The 20,845-nt window shown below is 43.7% G+C and overlaps 2 protein-coding genes across 3 annotated transcripts in view; one reads left to right on the forward strand and one right to left on the reverse strand.

The window, feature by feature from the left end:
- Positions 1-391, forward strand: part of mideasb (mitotic deacetylase associated SANT domain protein b) — a 24,092-nt gene extending 23,701 nt beyond the window's left edge. For both annotated transcript variants that reach the window (XM_062522674.1, XM_062522675.1), the window contains exon 13: positions 1-391. This exon is cut by the window's left edge and continues 2,581 nt beyond it. The gene's annotated coding sequence lies outside the window, so the exon portion shown is untranslated.
- Positions 392-2,845: 2,454 nt separating this feature from the next.
- Positions 2,846-7,681, reverse strand: crip1 (cysteine-rich protein 1). The gene is made up of 5 exons (XM_062523136.1): positions 7,523-7,681; positions 4,203-4,297; positions 3,852-3,909; positions 3,320-3,372; positions 2,846-3,102 (listed from the first exon to the last, which is right to left on the reverse strand). Exons 1-4 carry the CDS (start codon positions 7,560-7,562, stop codon positions 3,332-3,334), a joined length of 234 nt encoding a protein of 77 aa, XP_062379120.1. The 5' UTR covers positions 7,563-7,681; the 3' UTR covers positions 2,846-3,102; positions 3,320-3,331.
- Positions 7,682-20,845: the final 13,164 nt, after the last annotated feature.

A 20,845-nucleotide genomic window follows, 5' to 3' on the forward strand; every position in this document is an offset into this window, starting at 1 on the left:
ACTCAGTGTTTTTGTTATAATTTTATTGTGGTTTTGATAGTTTCGATTTTTTTCATAAAAAAGACTTTGTGGGCATTGTGTTGAAATTACCTGCACAGCTGAACTTTCTTTTACTCTTTTTGTTTGGTTACTCCATATCCCAGCTCCCTCTCTTATGCAACCAGCCAAGGCAATCAAAGTGTTTGTGAAGACAGGTTTATGATATATTATGTGTAAATGACCCTCATTGCTATTTTCATAAAGGCCTTGTACACTAATGGTGAAAGTGGGAATGAATCCCAGATGCTTTTTACTACAGAGTTAATATTTGTTTTCATTTGATTTTTTATCACTTGTGATTTTGTATAATAAAATAAGCAGGGCATAAAGCGCCCTGCGGAATGAATGCGGACTCGGAATGATGGCAATCTTTTCTTCAGCGACTCCTGGATGAGACACATATAATGTGCTATGGTTAATTGTGTTATGCAACTATTTTGATCCATGAAGATACCAACCTACCAAAGTGTCTAAGCTGTGGTAGATTGTCTTTTATAAATATATGTGGTAGGTTGTTTTTATAAATCAGTTTTAGTAGTATCACTGCAGCTGTGGCAAAGTTTCAGTGGTTTTATATTTGGTGGTCGGCAGGTTAAGTGCATACAGGGTATTTTTGGGAATCAGCTGCAGAATATGGTGCTTAGTCTTATCAATACCATCATGAAATTCCAAAGAAAGGGCAAGGCTTTGAATAGGTGCCTGACAGCTCTCTGGTAGAAGATTTCCTGACTGACTGACTTTAAAGGGACATTATGCTGTTCTTCCACAAGGAGACAGCATTGAGTCTAGAGGTTTCACTGGGAAGAGTGTCTGTGTGCTTCCCAATCGTTGGAGCCAGGAACGCAGAGGTCCACACTCTGGATTTATAATCATCATCATCATCATCATCTATGTTTCCTTTCTCCGTTTGTGTCCGCACTGTCTTGCTATGGGGGAACGGCTACCACAGCACATCTCCCACCTTCTGATACGAACCACATGAAAGAGTCATCGCCAATGTAGACACATTCTTTTGACGTCTCTTTCTCTAGGGCCTGCCATGCTCTTTGTAGAGTACTCTTCACTGACTTTAGAAAAAAAAAACATGGAAACAGATTGACAGGGCTTTTTAAGGTCATATGGTAATGTTGAATGTTTGCCATGGCATCTAAAGAATTTAGCCCTTAGCCTTCAGATGCTAGGAAGTTATTCAAAGCTGTTATGATATAAGTTTAGTTGCTATATTAAAAATGCACCACACCATTAATCATATTTTGAACTCCTTGGGGGAGTTCACAGCAAGAACCATCATGTTATTCTACTTCCATGTTCTCGACTTCTCATGTTCTCAAGTTTGTTCTTGAAGAATGCAAGAGAGCCTGCTGAACGTATTTTGAAGATGGAGTTTATCTGGATACTGGCCCGTTGCTCAGGCGATGTGTGATCACTGATGAGGTGTGAAGATCTGCAGGTGTGGTATGAAGACGTGGCGCTGGCAAAGAGTGGTGTTGCGTCTCCTCGTTGAGACAGCTTGGTTTTTATCCCTGTGTGTGTGTGTGTGTGTGTGTGTGAGTTGTGTGTTAAGACTCGTCTGCACAGGCATGCTTTGGCTGGTATCATCAACAACCTCTCCCTCACACGTTGCCTGACACAAACATACTTGTGAAATAAACGACTTCAAGTACGTTTTGTGACATTTGAGTGTGTTTTGATTTAGGGATCTCTGGAGGAGAGAAGCCATTCAGAGCCAGTAGAGCGTGTCAAACCAAGTCATCCTAGTTCAGCCATAAAGTCAGTTTCTGTGACTGTAACTATAAAACATTTTGAACAAACTGTCCAAGGAAGCCTGCATAAAAATAGACCTTCCTCTTTTTCCCTTCTTTCAATGAGTCTGCTAGGTCTTTTCCTGTCATAGTTTGCAGCTGTCTCTGGTCTGAGAGATTTGAGTGTGAACAAAGCCCTATGTTCAATGAGCCAAGTCAACTGTAGTGTGTGTGTGTGTGTGTGTGTGTGTGTGTGTGTGTGTGTGCGTGCGTGCAATGCATGTGTGTGTCTGAGAGAGAAAGAGTGAGAGAGTGACAAGAGCGGGGTGAAATCTCTGTTGGGTCTTGTTGACGTCTGTAACCATGGCAACGGCTGCCCCTGTGACATCAATAGGGATCCTGTGCCAGTTCTTTCTCCATGGCGGCTCTTGCGGTTTCTGCCGGGGCGGGAACAGGGAGTGGCCGCACCAGGCAGGAAGGATATGGTTATTTAGACACAGCCAAGACCTTACACAGCCATACCCATATGGCGCATCCAAGGCCAGTGGCAAAGTACACTAGGCCCTAGAGCTGTTGCATATGTGAGAGTGAAGACAAGTTACAGTAGTAAGGGTGTGGAGAGTCTTACTGGGGACTGCACAATCATTTACAACAGCCAGTGCCTTTTTCAAAATGCATGTGATGACATGGTTGCATCAGGCAGCAGGGTGTATGACTTTTGCTATCTTAAAAGGGACTTGCTTAATTGAATTGCACTGTGACGGGTTAACCCAAGGTTAAGCTACTTATCCATGAAGAGACCTTTTGTGTGTCTCATAATGTTATTTGAAGAGAGGTGTAAAGTCTGTAATGAAATTGGTTTCTTTTAGCATAATTGAATTGCAGATTTGGGACAGTTGCCAGAGTTTGAAGTTGATTTGTTTGTAAACCACGTGGATTGGGATATTTTAGCATTTTAATGTGTATTTTAAAATAGCTAATGATTCAAGAAGAGAAGAATTAGACAATAAAGGTGTCAGGTGTTGAAGGCCATGACAACAAAAACCAAAGAGGAGACAAAAGGGTACATCCAAATTACAAACCAGATGTTTATTTAAAAACAAAAACAAAAAAAAGTCAAAAGGAATAACCAACAAAGAAACCCCTCAGAACATTAGTTGTGTGATATCATACCACAATAAAATCCAAATGTTAACAATAATATACACTCGTATTTCCAAAATGGAATGGATTATTTCCGAACATTGCTTTATTAATCATGGTTTCATTTTGCTGTTGTTTCTTCATCTTTGGAAACTGTTGGCTCATCGGGGCTGATGAACTACAAGCACAGAAAGACAACACATTACTTTTCATTGCACTCTTGTCACAATGCTCAGCTAAATATCAATGTTTATCAACAAGACTCCAAGTAGGTTAAAGTTATATAAGGTGTGTCCACAAGGTACAACTAACAGCAACAATAACAACCACACCCTGCCCTTTGGTCTGAGTTGTAGTCTTGAGATGAAGTTTGACCTCATAAAACACCATCCTACCTGAGTCAAGGTTTATTTGAATGTGTGGCTCTCAGTTCCACCACGCCCAAATCCTGAGGAAAAAAAGGAGGGGGAAAAAGGTGAGATATGAGAAGCTGACACACTACAGCACATACACACTGCACCTCCGGCGCCTTATCAGGAAGAGGGAGGACCCCGGGCAAGGGAGCTCCCCGTCCCGGTCCCCTCGTTCTGACACAGATACAGCATTGATGTACACAAAACTGTTACCATGACTACAATCACTGTCAGACGACCACAGCGTAGTATCGTACCCTTGACCCATCATAAAGACCTTTTTAACGCAGAGGCTTTGGAGGAATTCTGTGCCATTGATGTGTTCACTTTGTTAGCATGTGTGTGATACTTTGAATTTCCCAGAAGAAAGGGGGCGAAATCAGCCATACGCATGAACAGCAGCCAGAAACAGCTACTCATTCTCTTCTGAGTAAAACAGAGAGAGTTTCACAATAAATAAAGTCTGGCATGTGAAGAGGCTTGAGACATTGATACAGTTAGAGATGCAGCTCACCTTTAGGTCCGAATAGTGCAGCATAACAGGGTTTATTGCAGTAGGGCTTCCCTTCATGCTGTGGAAACAAAGGGACAGGAGACAATGGAGTCAGCAATGGACTCTAAAATGTGTGTGTGTTTGTGTGTGTGTGTGTGTGTGTGTGTGTGTGTGAGAGAGAGTTTAAAGACTTTGATGTTGCAAAACAAAGGCTTATGCTAATTATGAAGGTAAATGGGTGTGGGTTCATTTGAGTGTGAGAGTATGTCTGTGTCTGTGTCTGTGTCTGTGTCTGTGTCTGTGTCTGTGTCTGTGTCTGTGTCTGTGTCTACTGTATGTGTATGTGTCTATGTCTGTGTGTGTACTACCAACCTCTGCGTGTGAGCCTGCAGAAAGGGTCTTGTTGCACTTCTCACACTTCAGACAGGGCCTGTGCCAGTCCTTCCCAAGCGATGTCACCCTCTCAGCTGTAAACACACAGACACACACACACACACACACACACACATACAAACACGTCAGTTTTTTTTGCAGCAACAGTTTCCACAGCACATCCTCCCTGTGTTGCAATCAGTTTGCCTCGCCTCTCTCACAGGGTCACTGAAAGCAAAACTATTACAAGCCCCTCTGATCCCAGAACAGCCTCCATGATGCATCTGGGACTTGGCCCAGGGAGTCCCAACACTCATGGGCCTGCTTCTCCCTATTAGCCCTGTCCCTCCCTGTTACTTAGCACTGGGACAAGCCCAGGGAACATGACGCACAGGCTGTTTGCCGGCTAAACGGACAATCGCCACAGGAATGCAGACGACCTCTCCCTCCTTCCTCCTACTCTCCCTTTTCTTTCTCGCCCTTGTTGGATTAAGGGGGGAAAAAAACGGATAAAGACCGTCTTTATCTGATGGGTCGAGCTGGAGGAGGACGGACGGACGGCCTTTTTTTTGCGCAAGCGGTGCATGCAGCGCTTGTAAAAACGGAGAGTCATGATACGGTCATGAGCTTCAGGCTTTCATTTATTTATTTATTTATTTTTACAACCTCGGAGACGCCGAATCACATGCTCGCGTGGACGTCTACTTTTGGGATGCGAGGATGAAAGGAGTTTCTTGGCCGAGCGTCCGCATCTCGCCGATGCCAGAGGCCAGACACTTATGAACCCCAGCAGAACAGTGCACTAAAACGGCCCTGCAATGAGCGTACAGAGAGACCGTTTTTCGGGGTGGTTTCTTAACGGACAGTGAAGTTTTACATGGCCTCGGTGCTTAGTTTAACGACCCTCTGGCCGACGGTGTTTGCGTTTTGAGGAAACGCTCCGAGTATGACTCGAAAAAATGATGCAAAACATTAAATCAGTAAAGCGCAAAGCAGAACCCCATGATATCATGCAACCTTTTTTTTTTTTTTTACTGCAATCAGTATAACTGTCTGGTCCTCTCCCAACAGACTTTATTTACAGCTACAGTCATCATCTCGGACATATTCTGTCAGAGAGCTTTGCATAGACAGTTTGTCTGAGGAACGCTGGTGTTCTGGTGAAGTTCTCCAAGGCTGAGCCCCTCCTATTGCCTCGGAACACGGAGTACCCTCATAGGGCGGGATGAACCAGGTCCAACAGACTATAAAACCTCTCAGAGACATTTTTAGAGTAGGTTGCTGATGTTTCTCTCGTGGTCTGTGGCTTAAAAAAATCTTGATCGGATTATCTTTGATTGTTCAATTACCTCACCGATCGTAAGGGTGTCTTTTTCTGCCTTTTTTAAAACCTTTTTTTTTTGTCTTGCACTGTCCTGCACTATACAGAGCATCACTGGAGGAATCTGGGAGAACTTTAGACCAGACACAGATGCTATTGTTTCCCCTGACCTCTCCCACAGTTCCTCCCTCCTTTTCTCTCTCTCTCTCCCTTTCCCTGTCTCCTCTTTTACACCCCTCTCTCTCTGTATGTCTCTCTCTTCCCCATCTCTCCCTCCCTCTCTCTTTCTCTTTTTGACTTCTCCTCCCTCTCTTTCTCACTCCATCTCTCTTGTCTCTATCTGTCTCTGCAGCTGTCCGTACGGGAATCTCATACAGTCCCTCTGAGGGCCGATGATTATTGTTCTGTTTTCTTTCCTGTGCAAGCACACGTCTTTCTCTCTTTTCCTTTCTCTCTCTCTCTCTGCACTGACCAGCTCTTTTTCCAACATCCTACACTCTCAGCCTCCTCTGCTGCTGTCATGGTGAAGGACCTCCGTTTTCCTATAAGTGAATTTGCACCTGGCCAGTTACAGAAAGAGCTTGCTGGGGTCCCTGACAACAATAGACGATTTGGAGCAGATACGTCAAAAGACATTTCAAGATGCAAACTGATTAATATTCAAGTTCAACATTTTTGCAATCATGGACATCCATATTGAATGCGAAAGCAGGAGGAGTTGGCAGTCAAAAGGAAAAGACTAGTGTCCATTCATCACTACAGGGGCTTGGGAGTTCTTTATCCTTAACAAAGCTTTGAATCTCAATATTTGTTTGCAATGCTGTAAAAACTATTAGGAAAGAGAAGTCAGCAAGCCACTTGGGTAACATTAGTCATACAGTCTTACTGAGGATACGACTTGATGAATGAATTTCCCTGCTCCCCTTTGGTTTCATAGCACACATGTTTTTGTGGAGGGAGTGTGTATCTGACAGCTAGATATGATATGAACAGATAGGGGAAATCTACAGGATGTTATTGATTAGATACTGGATGTGTTATAGTTCAATGACTGAGGAATTGTACCAATGAAAAAGATGGCCTTCAGCCAAAGGGAAGAGTTTCTGTTCAAATACTTTAAGCAGGTAGAATCTCTCTCTCTCTCTCTCCTGCAAACCTCCCTCTTTTCTACACTCTCAATTTCTCTTTCTCTCTCTCTCTCTCTCTCTCTCTCTCCTAAAAGCCTCCTCATTTTCTACACCCTCCATCTCTCTCTCTCTTTCTCTTTTCTCTCCTTCAAACCTCCCTCTTTTTTACACTCTCCATTTCTCTCTCTCTCTCCTTCACCCTCTGTCTGTCTTATGTGATGAATGCAGTTATGCCGATAAATCCCAAGAGTCTCTGTCTGCAACCGGTCAACTGGCAGTCACAGAGGAGAAGCAACGATTACATCTCGTCAGCCATCAGTGTATTTATCCTCTCTGCCCTAAGGCAGGAGCCCATGCTGGAATTTACATGGAGCTCTCAGGTGCACCTGGGCCAAACAACGTGTCAAGTCAGGACCATGAGATGCGCACATTAAGCAACTTCATAACATTGTTTTTTGGAAAGACATAACCTCGCAATTAACATTCAAAGGCAAGTTTGTGCAGAGTTTCCAATAGATGCATAAAGTTGCATGACCAACTACTTTTAACAGACAGGAATGTTCTCTCCATAGATAAACAAGTTCTGAACACATATTTGAGTATAGAGTAATTTGTACATGACTGCAGTTACACCGCAAATAGACTTTCAATTTGAATAACTACAGGAAATTCCTGCCCAAGAGCATGTTGCTTAATACTTCCTACAAAGAACATTTGAGCACGTGTCCTTTTAACACACAATTATGTTGCTTTACCTGTCAGTCGATTTATTAATAATGAATACCACCATGCATAATTGGTGCAATACTCAAGACTAACGACACTAAGTTGTTGATAACTTAACTAACTTTTTTAAAAAAAAGTTTTCTTACCAAAATACACTTCCTTGGCACACTTTGGACATTTAGGCATGTTGGCGGTGTTGTGTGATCCTCAAATGAAATTCCTGGTTACTGGGAGCTGCTCAGTCGGTCTACCTGGCACGAGTCACAACACTGTCCACTGTGCAGATGTTGAAGAACTTCCCCTATTTATACCGCTTAAGAAATGTGCGGAGAGACGAGAAGAGGGTGCGGCTCTCTGTCATGCGTGTGTGTTTGTGTGAGTGTGCATGCGAGCGTGCGTGCGTTCTTTTGCTTATCAAATGTTGCGGTTTATTTCCTAATAATGTGTGTCGTGTACCGTAATAACAAAAACTATACCGCGAATTTCTAAAACATAGCCAACATCGTTATAATTAGCAGACTGTCGCAATTGCGCTGTCTAGTAACAAGTTTCCCCCCCCAAACCTGATTTCAGCAAATACAGGTGTTGAGCTTATTCTTTGTATCATTTACCATGCATAGGCCTATGTCCTGACAGTCCACAGACGGTGAGTGTCAAAATGAGGCCTATATTATCAGTAAAAACATCTGACAGGATTTCCAACGTCACGTGGAACTGTCAACAGTTATCTGCTTGACCAACTTAACTTCCGTATTACACGGAAATATGAATGGTTAGCCTACACTTGTGTGTCAGGTTAGTTACATTAAGAAAATCTTTCAGCGTTTTCCCTTTGGCAGTGAACTAACACCCTATGGTGCTTTACAGTATGCTACAACATGAGTGCTTATGCTTGGCCAGGTCTTTCAGACACATGTTGAGCACATGTTGGTAAATGTAGGCTACATCCTAATACATTTCATATTAGCATGGCTTAAAGGGTGGAAGTGTGATTTATTCTAATGTCTTTGCAGAATTGGTCTGGTTCCACAAAATTCCAAGCTCAAAGTAGTGACCTTTTCCCAAATCGTTTTCAGAAGACTTTTTTGCACTTATCTCCATCCATCAAATTGTCATCACCCCACACAGGTACCAGAAGGACCTTCCTCCCAGTCTGATTTCCTGGCAGTTCAGGACCACTTAATCTCCCTCTTGCAGATTCCTAGAAACCTGTCATCACCGATCCACCTTGACAAAGTCTGAGCCAAGCGTTCTGCCCACAGCTGCAGCCAAAGGTATCCATCCATCCATCCATCCATGCGTTCCTGCAATTCCTTCCTCACACTGAAGACAAGGTGTCATGCAGATGACTGATTTACACTGTACAATGCATATGACTTAGACCGATACGCCTCTGCCATGCATTATGCGGCTGAAATTCTGCTGTTTTGAAGTATGGGTATCCCACCTAAACTGAACCAGAAAATAAAGAGTTAAATATTATGTTGAAAAAAGATCATGATGGAGCGAGGAAACAATTAGTTGGTCACGTGAGTCTCGAACTCTGGTGGTAATAGTCTAGTAGCAGTTCTGTGTAGAAAAGTTGTTCTGACCTGCACATTTGCCTCATACAGGTAGTAAATACAGCAGATATTTTGATAGAAGATAATAGATTAGTGTCTGGTCACATGAATATGTGAATATAGATAATAGATTTACATGTAGCCTACAGATCCATATGCATGTTTACACAGTATATGTCACCTTTAGGTTAGAATAGTGCAGCGTAACAGGGTTTATTGCAGTAGAGCTTCCCTTCATGCTGTGGAAACAGAGGGATGTGTGTGTGTGTGTGTATGTGTGTTTGCATTATCTGGCCTTGTGTATTTACCTCTCTGAATTACCCCTGAATAGATAGCTGATTTCCGTGACCAACTCATTTACGAGTGAAGTTTCCCCATGACAACCAAACACATTGAACTACTGTGGATTAGGTGCGGACACAGGGGCAGTGGTGAGTGAAAAGGTAATTATGTCCACTCTGTTATTAAATTAAACAGCAATCTACTTTGCCTGACACGAATACTGTTTCACTGTTGTGAAAGGAAACACTACAATAAATACATTTGCAAAGTGGAAAATAGCTCTTTTGAGACTAGCATGTGAGTGAGTTTGTATATGTATCTGATTTCTTCTGTCTGGTTTGTGTTTGGATTGCACTTCTCGTCACTGTTTAGAATCAGCATGGCTAAAAGTCAAGAATGTTACACATATCACATAACCTAACAGAAAATAATTCATTCAGTTCACTTGAGAGAGAGAGAGCAGATGATTTCTACGATACTTCTAGTAATGGTAAGTATGTACAGTACGTACACCACTTCAACTCAAACACAGATTTAGCTATAAATGAGCCATCAACACAGTCTAATAGTCCATGATGCATGATTTGTCCTTCCTCTGAACTTCAGCCATTTCTGCCCCGCTCAATCCTCAACCACCTCAAATGGTCTACAAAATGATTATTACTTTTATAAAAAAAATATCATGAAGGTGCAGGATTTTTTTTTATTTTTTATTTTTATTTTTTATTTCAGTGTTGAACTTCGTTGTAGACAATGACTGCTCCCAAGGGAGGATGAACTCAACATAAACATCAGTGTTGCTTTACTTATGTAAGTAATCATATGCATAACATGGATAGCCTGTGTCAAAGTAGACCCTTTAAAGGAACCGTATGTAAGAAATGTATTTCAATTAATCATAAAATGGCCCTGATATGTCACTAGACAATAAGAAGTCATGCTCATTTCAAATACTTATATTACTGACAACAGTAGTCTGGCCAGGATATTGTCATTTAAAAGTGGAGTTGCAGCCCTCAACTGATGTTGATGTTTACATATTGTGTGTTTTGGCCTGATGCGCCACCCTCCACCTATCTACTGATCACAAAATCAATAGTGTTTTGGCATCCGGGTTGCCAACTTCAACTCAGGGGGGAGGGGGAGGGGATACACCACTCTACAATATTTTGAAAGTGATTGCAATACCAGTTTTGGCCAGAATCCTACATACGGTTCCTTTAAAGTGATGGTTTGGAGTAATTTCACCCTATAGGGTCCTTTGCATCATGACCTCAAGACAAACAACAAGGTCACCCTAGGGTGAAATTACTCCGAACCATCGCTTTGATATTGATACTAGATAAACAATAGATGTAAATGTAAATGTATTATGAAATGTAATAATGTATTATGTCATTCTCTCTGGCCACTTTCTACAGTTATTTCCTAGTACACATCCATTTCTCCATGACGTTGAAGAAACATGGCAGACTAGAATAACTTGTCTTAAAGTATTTTGTTCTAATCTGAACAAAATATAATCTGATAGCTACAATATACACTGCTGTGTTGCCTTTCATGCTGTGCTGTTTCTAGTATTAAAGCAAACATGATGGAGACACTTCAAGCTGCCAGTGCCCCTTGGCATATGCTGCCAACATGTGCTGCTGATTGTCATGATCAGCACTTCATGAAGAATGGCCTTTGTGTGGAAGTCTTTAGACGTAATCCCCATCTAATGGCCACAGTAACTGTTGCCACCCCTCGGCTCCCCCTCTGCGGCGAGGGTCATGGAAACTCTGATCGTTTTCCCATTGATGTGCCCTTTTTTTTAAGCCGAAGAACAACATTGTCCATGTCTCACTCCGATGGGCGTGGTGCCAGCACAGACCCAGCTCGCTGCTTTAGATCTCCCATGCCCACGCTGTGCCATGCTCGCCAGCCAGGGCACTGCCTACCAGTCCAGTCAGGTTATATGGGATGGATGGGTCCTCAGCTCTTCCAGCAGGCATTAGCCGCTGCACAGTGACTTTTTGCTTAAGTGTCTCTGGCACCATCACTCTGCCTTAATGCGACTGCGGTTGACAGTGAGCCTCCGGAGGGCCAACCGCTGTGTTTGCTACCAGCAAATTATCACACCCTCAATCATCTCCCCTCTGCTGCTGCCTCTTGAGGAGTTTAAAACGCGTTATCTGATGTACCGTATGTCAACATCCCCTATTCCCGCTAGTGGCTGGAACGGAATCGGGGCCTAATCTGATGCCTCGCACGGAAGACGCGGGCCACCGTCGGGCCAGACCTCGACCTGATCCGCACCAGACTCGGTCGCGCCACGGCTTCAGGGCTCCCAAACAAGGGGCAGCTGCTATCGGAGGAAGGAGAAGGGAGTAGAACAAAGGCCTGGCAGAAGAGGTGGAGCGGGATGAGGAGAGATGAGATAATGCCAACCGTGTTTGAACAGACAGGAGAGAGGGGGAGGAGAGAAAAAAAAACCAGGAGAGAAAGAAAAACAGCTCCCTCGCACGACTCTCAATATCCTGCTCCTTCTTAATTGCTCTGAGCAATTTTTTTATGACTCTTTATGCCGTGGTAGTTTAGAGCCAGAGTGATGGATCAGGGCTCGCTGAAAAGGAAGAATGTGAAATGGGAGCCGAAGAAAGCATTCCTCGCTCGCAGACTGCATGTGTGTGTACTGTAAGTGTGTAAGTGTGTGTGTGTGATAGGAAGAGAAAGAGAGAGAGAGAGCACGGGAGAGAGTGAATATTCACACACTCCCTGAAATAAAATATGCATTGTTATCTTGTGATGCGTTGTTACCATGGAGCTGCCACTCCTGAACTGACATCTGGGATGCCAATCACCTGTCATGAGTAAGCCATTATGCTTACATCATAACGGTTACCACATAAACGATGTTCTGAACACTTGCCATTATTGTTTTGTTTGTTCTGGCTAGCCTAGTCAGTGGGGCCTTGACATCCTCTTGCATGTAGTAAGCACACAAGCACAGGCATGATTATTAGTGTGGTCATTAAAACAACAATCACAGTCATAAGGGGCAGGTGAGGACAGCTATCACGCACGCTTGTAAACATTAACGCCCACCGTGTGTAGTGCAACACCTATCCCTTTGGGGCCTTCACAGGGGCAGCCCACAGTGGAGGTTGATGAAGACTAGAAGCACAGCGGTAATTAACACGTCAGTGCTTCAGATTAACAAATGCTACGCTGCGGAATTGGGTTTGCATGTTGTTTAGATGCACCCGGTTGAGTTTGTTTGAGCTCAGCAGGGGCCAGCGATGCGTCTGATAAACATTCGTGCCAATAGTTGCGCTCATTTGATTTTATGTACTGGCGTGAAAGAAGCGGGGCTACATGTGGCTTTGCTTACTCACAGCTACAGTTGTTGGTGTTGACTGACAACTCGACAGTCTGGAGTTGTGACACTTCTGGGATGAATTAAACCAATCATTGTGCTATTCATAAACCTTCATTATAAGTTACTAACTAAATCCATATGGTAACATGCTGTTGCAAATTTTACCCATCGTCCATGACATTTTTTAACTATTTAGCCGGTTATGGCCTCGCTTTGACCTTGGCAGTCCAACGTCTTTGTATTGACCTTGATTAACAGATGTCTTGGAATCAATTATAATTCACACTTACGTCTCCTCTTTGGCAAGGCTTTTTATGTGGTTTAGTTGGGCTTTGCACTGATCTTACCTTGGCATTTATCACCACTTTGACAACAGATTTTTTGGTTTGATGGCAACAAATGTTGTTTGACTTGGAGACGAGTGAGTGTTGAGGTAACTGTGACTCCTGAGAAAAGGTGTGTGCGTGTGTGTGAATGAGTGTGTGTGTGTGTGTGTGTGTGTGTGTGTGTGTGTGTGTGTGCATGCGGACATGTATTTCTATGTGTTTATATTGCGTGTTTGTGTGGCCTGTGTATGTTGTGTGTCAGTGTTTGCAGATCCTGTTATCACATCATCAGTAGGAGGGTGTGTGTTAGTGTTAGCGGTGCATGCTTTGAGGGCATGCATATCCTCCATTCACTCTAAAGGAAATAATGACACAACTTCAGAGGAACCACCTGCCACAATTAGAGTTGAACATGGGCTGCAGACATGCACCAAGACTCAAAGATTTGGATGCATGCAAATTTCAGTATACTAGCATGCTTTGTTTGTTTGTGCATTCATGTGGAGAACTTGGGCACCCAAATAAAACCACCTTTGAGTTCTGAGCCTGAAAACAACAGCACAACAGAAGAAATAAAAGTTTAATGAAAGTTTCATGGCATTATGAACCAGATTTGGGCACAAAATCACGTTCATTATTCCCAAAAGCTTTTAGTTAAGGACAATTTGTAGTTCGCCACTGCCTTGGCCGATGCACAAGTATTTCTATGGAGTAAACAAAAACAGCTTAAAATGCACGTTTCCATGGTAACGAGTAATTGTTTTTCAGAGTTTTCATTCTGTGCTATGGCAACGACGAGAGGAAAGAATGGGTAGAAAAAACAGGAAGTGAAACAGCACATGGGCCTGATGACTCTTCCACTAACTCAGCACAGATAAAACTCTTTTGATGTGATTTGAAAGAGCCGGGTGATGGGGGCAATGTTCTTAATTTCTCTCTCTCTTTCTCTCACTTCTTTCACACACACACACACACACACACACACACACACACACACACACACACACACTCTCTCTCTCTCATTCACTCACACTCACTGTTTCTTTCATCCCCCTCCCTTTCTCGCTGTGAGCGGTGCTGCCTGCCATATGCATAGACATCCAAGTGTCACACACTAAACGGTCTTGACTTGGAAGGCTGTAGAGAGGCAGTGAACAAACAAAACATCTCCAGTGGAGACATTTTTCATTTCCACAACCCTCTCAGCAACTGCTGATGACTACATAGAAGTGAGAGAAAGCGAGAGAACAAGAGAAAGCACGAGAGAGAGGAGAGAGAGAGTTAGTGAGAAGAAAGGAAAAAGAACTGCCACAGAGAGCTTTGGAGGGCTAGGTGCTGAAAAGGATTAAAAGGCACACCTAACAACTTTAGACAGAGGAAAACATGGGCCGTTTAGTATACAATAGCAAGGCTATACAAATGGTGCATTCATACAGTCCAAAATGACATGATGGTTGAGGTTATTTTGCAGGAACAACTTTCCGAATGGTGCATTGTTGAGTTCCAGCACATCTTTTTTTCATCGCATTTGGCAGAAAGTATCCCTCTTTGAAGGAACACGTACTCTTATCTTGTTGACACTTTCATAAATCACATATGAGCTGACAGCTAGCTATCAATTATCTGGTTAGCCAAAAACATTCATTCTAGCTTCTGGTTAGCTTCAATTCAGTGTGAGTCATGCTTACCCTTGACCTCTCAATCAAAAAAGTGATGCCTTTGAAGATTTAATGGCAAGGGATGAAACTCATTAGCTGGCACGTGAATGTGGCTAACACATGGCTAACATGACTGAAAGCCTGTGAGATCTTCTGCAAACATGTAATTATCTCATCAGTCATCTTTTTTTTTTTGGACGTAGACAAACCCCATCATAGAGTCTGTAATGAGTAGTGGTTTTAAGTGGCAAACGGGGCGGAACGGAGCCGTTTCTTATTGACTCATTTCACTCATCATGCTCATTTCCAGACGAGAATTAAGCCTACTGTGTGTACGCTGCTGTGAATGAAGTAGCCTAGTACTGAATTAAGAAGACCAACAGTAATTCACTTTCCTTAAAACATGAGTTCCCCCTCCTACAGCACCTAGATTATGCGTGCCCTGATCTGAGTAATGGAGCAAAGGCATGTTCCCTGTTGAAATTGCAGTGAAAGAACGGCTAGATTTACTGCAGGGCTAATAGTCCCCAGATGCCTTTGTGTTTTTGACATTAGCATCAACTACTGTAAATACAAGCCCCTCCAAAACTAACACATCCCGCCCGCCAGCGCTCTCTGTAGTTTGAATGTTCACATCAAAAGGATCCATTTGCTGAGCGCGTCGATTTTTCATTCCCCTTCGTGGACGTCGTAGCTGTTTTGGTGGCCAAAAAGGATTCTATTGTGTGTGGACTGCAGACTCACAAAACTACCGTCCCTGTCCTTCTTGGTGAAAATAAACTGCCCAGCCATGCCGCTCTGGTGTGATTATTAGATGCGGGATATGTTATGGAAAAATGTTTCACGGAAAGTATGTCCAAGTCCTCCTTAGACGTCAACATCTGGTTCTATCATCACCATGTGCACTCCTTAGCTTGCCCTTCATTGCATCATCTCGATGAGAGCCTTAAAGTCTGCTTTTGGTGTGATTTGTGATTCTAAAACGCAAGTTATTTCGAAAACGCTACTCTACGCTCTCTGTTGTTCTTGCAGGTCACAAGGAGGTGGGCATTCCCATGCACTTGCTGAGAAGATGTGTCAGCAGTGCAGTTCAAGACTTGTCAGCTGGTTGATGATGGAAGGATGACTGTCTCTGGAGGTGGAGAGACAGCCAGTCCTTAGATGAACTATTACCTTCAGTGCTTTGCAGCAGAATGGGCCATCATGGGTAGGCCTACTACACCTCACAAGATCTAAAGAATGATTCTCCACATATCCTATGCGTGATTAGATGCTCTCTTGCTGCTGTATGATGCATGTACAGTATGTATATGTGTGTGTCTATCTGTGTTTTCTCTGTTTAGGGAGTGGCAACATTATGTTGCCATGGTAGGAAGCTTTTGAGTTTGAGTGACAGTGACTCAGATGACAACTGATGGCAGGCAGCTCTCAGGGAGAGCGCTTGCACAGAGAGGAGGTCTGTGATGGCTCATCTCGGCTCGTATGCCTGGAGTCAGCCCTGCGGCTGCAGATGGCGTCATCTGTTTACCTTTGAGTGCTTTTGTTTGGGTCTGATGCGGTGTGGCTTGCGATCACGGATTAATGGGAGGGTGTGTGACAAGGCAGATCAGCGTTGTTGCACACTGCATTTATTCAAGAGTTCACATTACTCCGGTTTTAACTGATTTGTGTGTCGTAATCAGTTGCCTCGTAGGTATGGAATAAACACAGCTTGAAATTGTGTCTGTTACCATTATATTGCCATAAACTGCTTCCCAGCTGTGAGAACTGTTGCTTGAATGGATTCAATTTGAAGTAATGCACTAGAAGTTGATTTGATACGCTAATGAAAGAATTTATCAAGGGGATGTTTTGCTTTTCTCTAAAACGTGTTCTTTGTTAAATTATACACGGTCCAAATATGTGTTGCGTCACACAGTTCTCTCTGACTGTGATGTTACATGCATGATGCAATGTTTTTATTGTGCAGGTTAGCCATGTTGTTGAACTCCATCCTTTAAGACAGCCCAACAGAGAAAGAACAATGGCAGGAGGAGCAGTCGTGCAGTCGTTGAGCAATCATCACCTCCCAGGACCTGACCAAAATCGGCATGACGTGGAGCCATTTGCGAACAAAGAGTGTCTGCAATCAGCAGTGGGAGGTAGACGTGCATTCAAATAGTTTCCCATTGAAGTCAACCGGTGCCATGACTGAATGTGGCGGCAATACTTTGGCTTCCAGTAGAAGTCAGAAGCCAGTGTGGGGCAAAGAAAGAGAGGAAGAAAAAGAAAGAGAGGAAGAGAAAAGAAAACATACGAGGCAAAGGCTGCTGTCATTCATACTGAAGGCTTTCAGGCGTGGAGTGGAGGAGGCCGTAAAAACACAGGTCCCTCTTTGTGCGTTGGCGACGGCAAATTATGTTTCGCATAGTCTATAAATCCCGCACGCCCTGGCTTTTAATCCAAGGCATGTAACACTAGAGAAGAAGTCCAAACACAGCCCGTCAGTCTGGATCCAGCTCTGTTCCGTGTAACAACCAGGCCTGTCATGAATCACAGAAACGCCGGGAGAGGAAAGCGACAATATTATTGACCCGATCTGCGAAAGCGGCCCCGAGGCCTCCACTTTCTCACCACACACTGTGCTGGGACCGGTGCGTCTGAGAACATAAGTCGGGGGGGGGGGGATCGGTGAAAAATTAGCTACATGCACTAGTGAATCAGACGACGTTCACATGATGACTTCCATCCAGACCAAAGCCAAGTTACCCCTAAACCCTGGAAGGAGAGTCAGATGCACGCCGTGCCAGCTGGAACCCAGCGAAGGAGACAGACAGCCACAGATAGTCTGGGGAATGGGGCTGATTTCCTAGGAATGGTAACCATGGAAGCCAAAGAAACAGCCATTGTAAATAAATGGGACGTATGCTTCACCTTTGCACGCTGCTTATGTGTCAGATGAAATATGGACGTTGTACTGCTTTTGTTTTCCCTGCTGCTATATGAAGGGCCATGACAGTATATTGTTGTCAGGTTTGAATAAGCACTTTTGCATGGATGTATCGTACAGTAGAGCGTCACAAAAATGATTCAGCGGCACGCTGTGATGTGCAGGAAAACGAGGAAGCACGTGCAAGACAGTGCCCGACAATTTAATTAACATCATAGGCAATAACGTGATTGCACAGCATGAAACTCTCTGTGTGTGTGGCATGTGAGTGTGTTCAATCTGTCAGGATGGTGGTCAGGCACATGTGTGTGTGTGTGGTGGAGACATAATCAGTCCCATAAGCAGCGGCTCTGCCAGAAAGCAACTGCCCTAAAGGCAACGCCTGCCTCGCGCAGTGACGGGATGCACTATAACGGCCCCTCTCTCTCACTAGGCAACATAACACCAAATGTCTGCCTTTCCATGGGAATCTGCGAGGTCACAGAGTAAGCGTTGTAGCTCTTGATGTTACACCGAGTTCTTATCCGCATCAGTACTCATCCTCTCCAATTAGAAAAGATGCTGCCTGTTACCTTCTTCAATGTAGAAATCATACACCTAGTTCCTCCAGCCTCTTTGCTGGGGTATTTGTTGATCCAGTAGAGTGGAGGTTATAACATCTAAACATATGGCTGAGTGCAACAGTGATGGTCTGTGAGGTTTCAGGCTGGGGATCTCATAGTTCAGTGGGCTGTCACTGACACACAGACATGTTGGAGTCAACCTTGTGTTGCATGAAGGGCACGGTTGTTATCTGTGGATATGAGGGTTCCATAAAGAGCAGTCCACACCCAGAATAAACCATGGCCGGGTTTCTCAGATTCGTTAAGAAGCTCCTACAGTAAGTGCTAAGAAGTTCTTAGGAGTGCTCTAAGAACGTTCTAAGAACGCTCCTAAGAAGTTCTTAGCACTTAATAGCTGCTTATACGAATCTGGGAAACGCGGTCCATAACAATAACGGGATAAACAGTGCAACAAATATGGATCCATCCTCCCCAGCTGTTGTAATGAAGTACATTTCCATGGTGTGGGATCAAATAAAGCCTTGTCTTATCTTATCTTATAGTGGTATAATAGCATGATGAGCAATATCGTTGGGGATCACTTTCAGAGCGATTTTAAGAACAATAAAAAAGAGTGACAGCCAATCAGAATTCTGAACATCCCATTCATCAACATCAGTATATCCTTATCTTTGGTCATTATGGTTGCATCACTACAGTTAGAGTTGTCTTTATGATAATCGCTACTGGTGTGAACAGCCCTTTACGTTTGCTTCTTTTACGGTAGCTCGCGTATGGAACTGACTCATCCTTCAAAGTCAAAAACCACTTTAATTTTTTTTTTCACTCACTCAGGGCTTGGACATCTTGATCACCCCAAAGTCCAGTAAACCATATGAGCACTGAAATAAACAGCTTGCAACCTCCAAGACGTCTGTGGGCTTGGCAGCTCTCGATCCCGAGCCTCTGAGTGAGTGCAAACATGACCGCCACCTCTCCCTGCTGAGGTCTCTCTCTCTCTCTCTCTCTCTCCCTCACCCTCTCTTTCTCCCTGTTATCTAACGCTGCTGGCCCTGAGTGGGACTGTTATGTCATAAGCAGGACAAAGGGAAGCCAAAGGGTCTGGAGGAAGGACAGACAGTAGGATCTGCCCTCAGAGACTACTGTTATACCCATTAAAATAAACTGTACTCTGCACTCGGCAGTATAGAATAATAGCCATTTTAAAACTAGAGACTCTTGTCTCTTTTTTATTATAGGGGGATGGGTTATACACCAGTGAGCGTGGATGAGAGATAGATGAGACAGACGAGCTTCGTATTGGGGGGAAAAAAGTGCTCTGCTTTGACACGGGTTAGACAGCGGAAAAGGAGCAGTATATCAAAGCGGCCAAGAGAGAGCCGGAGAAGCAATTGCTGTTTTTTCTTTCTTACTTTCTTTCTTTCTTTCTTTTTTCATTCGATCTGTAGACATTTTAAGGCCAAAATGGCAGAGAGTCAACTGTGTGTTAACGACTGGGTGCATTTTAGCTCGGCGCACTGTTTTTATTGTAGGAATCGGTTACAGCATGCCCTTCTTAACAGCTCAGCATTTCCAGGCTTCTGAGTTAGTCTTTATTGCCCAGCAGTATAGCACCTTCTGTTTTGCTTTTTTTTCTCCTCTATTTCTAATATGAGAAAAATGGAGGTATTAGCGCATACAACACAAGGGGAGGTTTGGCATCTCGTGAATGGCTGCCATGGTAAACAAACTTGGAAAAGAAAAACAGCCACAACCCATGACACATTGCGTCATTTGACTTGCTGCACTACAGTACTGAAAGGCCGGCTGATTCTCGAGATTTGGCTAATGCGAGTGCTTCCGACGGTCAAGGCCTTTTCGGTCAGAGAGGATCAAGTGCAGGGCAGGGCACCATCGAGGGCTGGACGAGAGGAACTGGAGTTTGTGACTATTCCTACTTGCTGCTCGTGTTATCTTAAGGACGAGTTTGAGAGTTTGTGCAGATTGTCAACTCATCAAAACAGGAACCAGGTCTGGCCAGCATCAGCAGAAAACTCTGGTCAATTAGACATCCTTCGTCCTGGATGAGAACAATAAGGACATGCTTGTCCATTATGGGTGGACAAAAATAGACCCATGAAAAAGGGACAATAAGTGACTGCGGGAACTAACTTTGCCCAGTAGTTCCTATTCAATGACAGCTGCTGTAGAGGGGTGTTGCAGTTCTCTAACAGCAAAATAAACACAAATAAACACAAATTCTCAAATAGCCCCATTTCTCTGTTTCACACAGAGCGGTTCATTTTGATATTTGTCCCGCACCCTTTTCTTTGACGAGAGAATTTATTGCTTTTTTTAAATTTCCTTTTATCTCCTCACCTCGATCTGATGAGTGTAAACGTTCCTGCATTTGTGCATACTGTATGTTGTAATGTCATCTTCACACCTGTGCACAACTAATCAATGGAAAGACGATGAAAACCTGTTTCAGTGTGTGCTAAGGGATCGTGTCGTTTGGGATACAGCCTGTGGATGGAGTAAACATGAATGCAGATGTGGAGGCAACTTTTCAGCAAAATTGGCTTCAATTACGTTTTTTAGAAGGCAGCTGAGCTGAGCTGAGCAGTCTCAAGCCAGTCACCTCCTTCAATCAGTTCCCTTTCGTCAGGCTATTAGGTTTTGAGCTGCAATCAGGTCCAGCTGCCCAGTGTGCTGTGCTGGAGAGAGCACTTGGCTTTTGTTTTATCCGGCTGAAACTTTCCACAGTCAAGAGTCGGACTGAAGCTTGCCTGCGAATGGCACCATAAAA

The sequence above is a fragment of the Sardina pilchardus genome, chromosome 20, assembly GCF_963854185.1.
Source record: "Sardina pilchardus chromosome 20, fSarPil1.1, whole genome shotgun sequence".
In the NCBI taxonomy this organism is placed as follows: Eukaryota; Metazoa; Chordata; class Actinopteri; order Clupeiformes; family Clupeidae; genus Sardina; species Sardina pilchardus.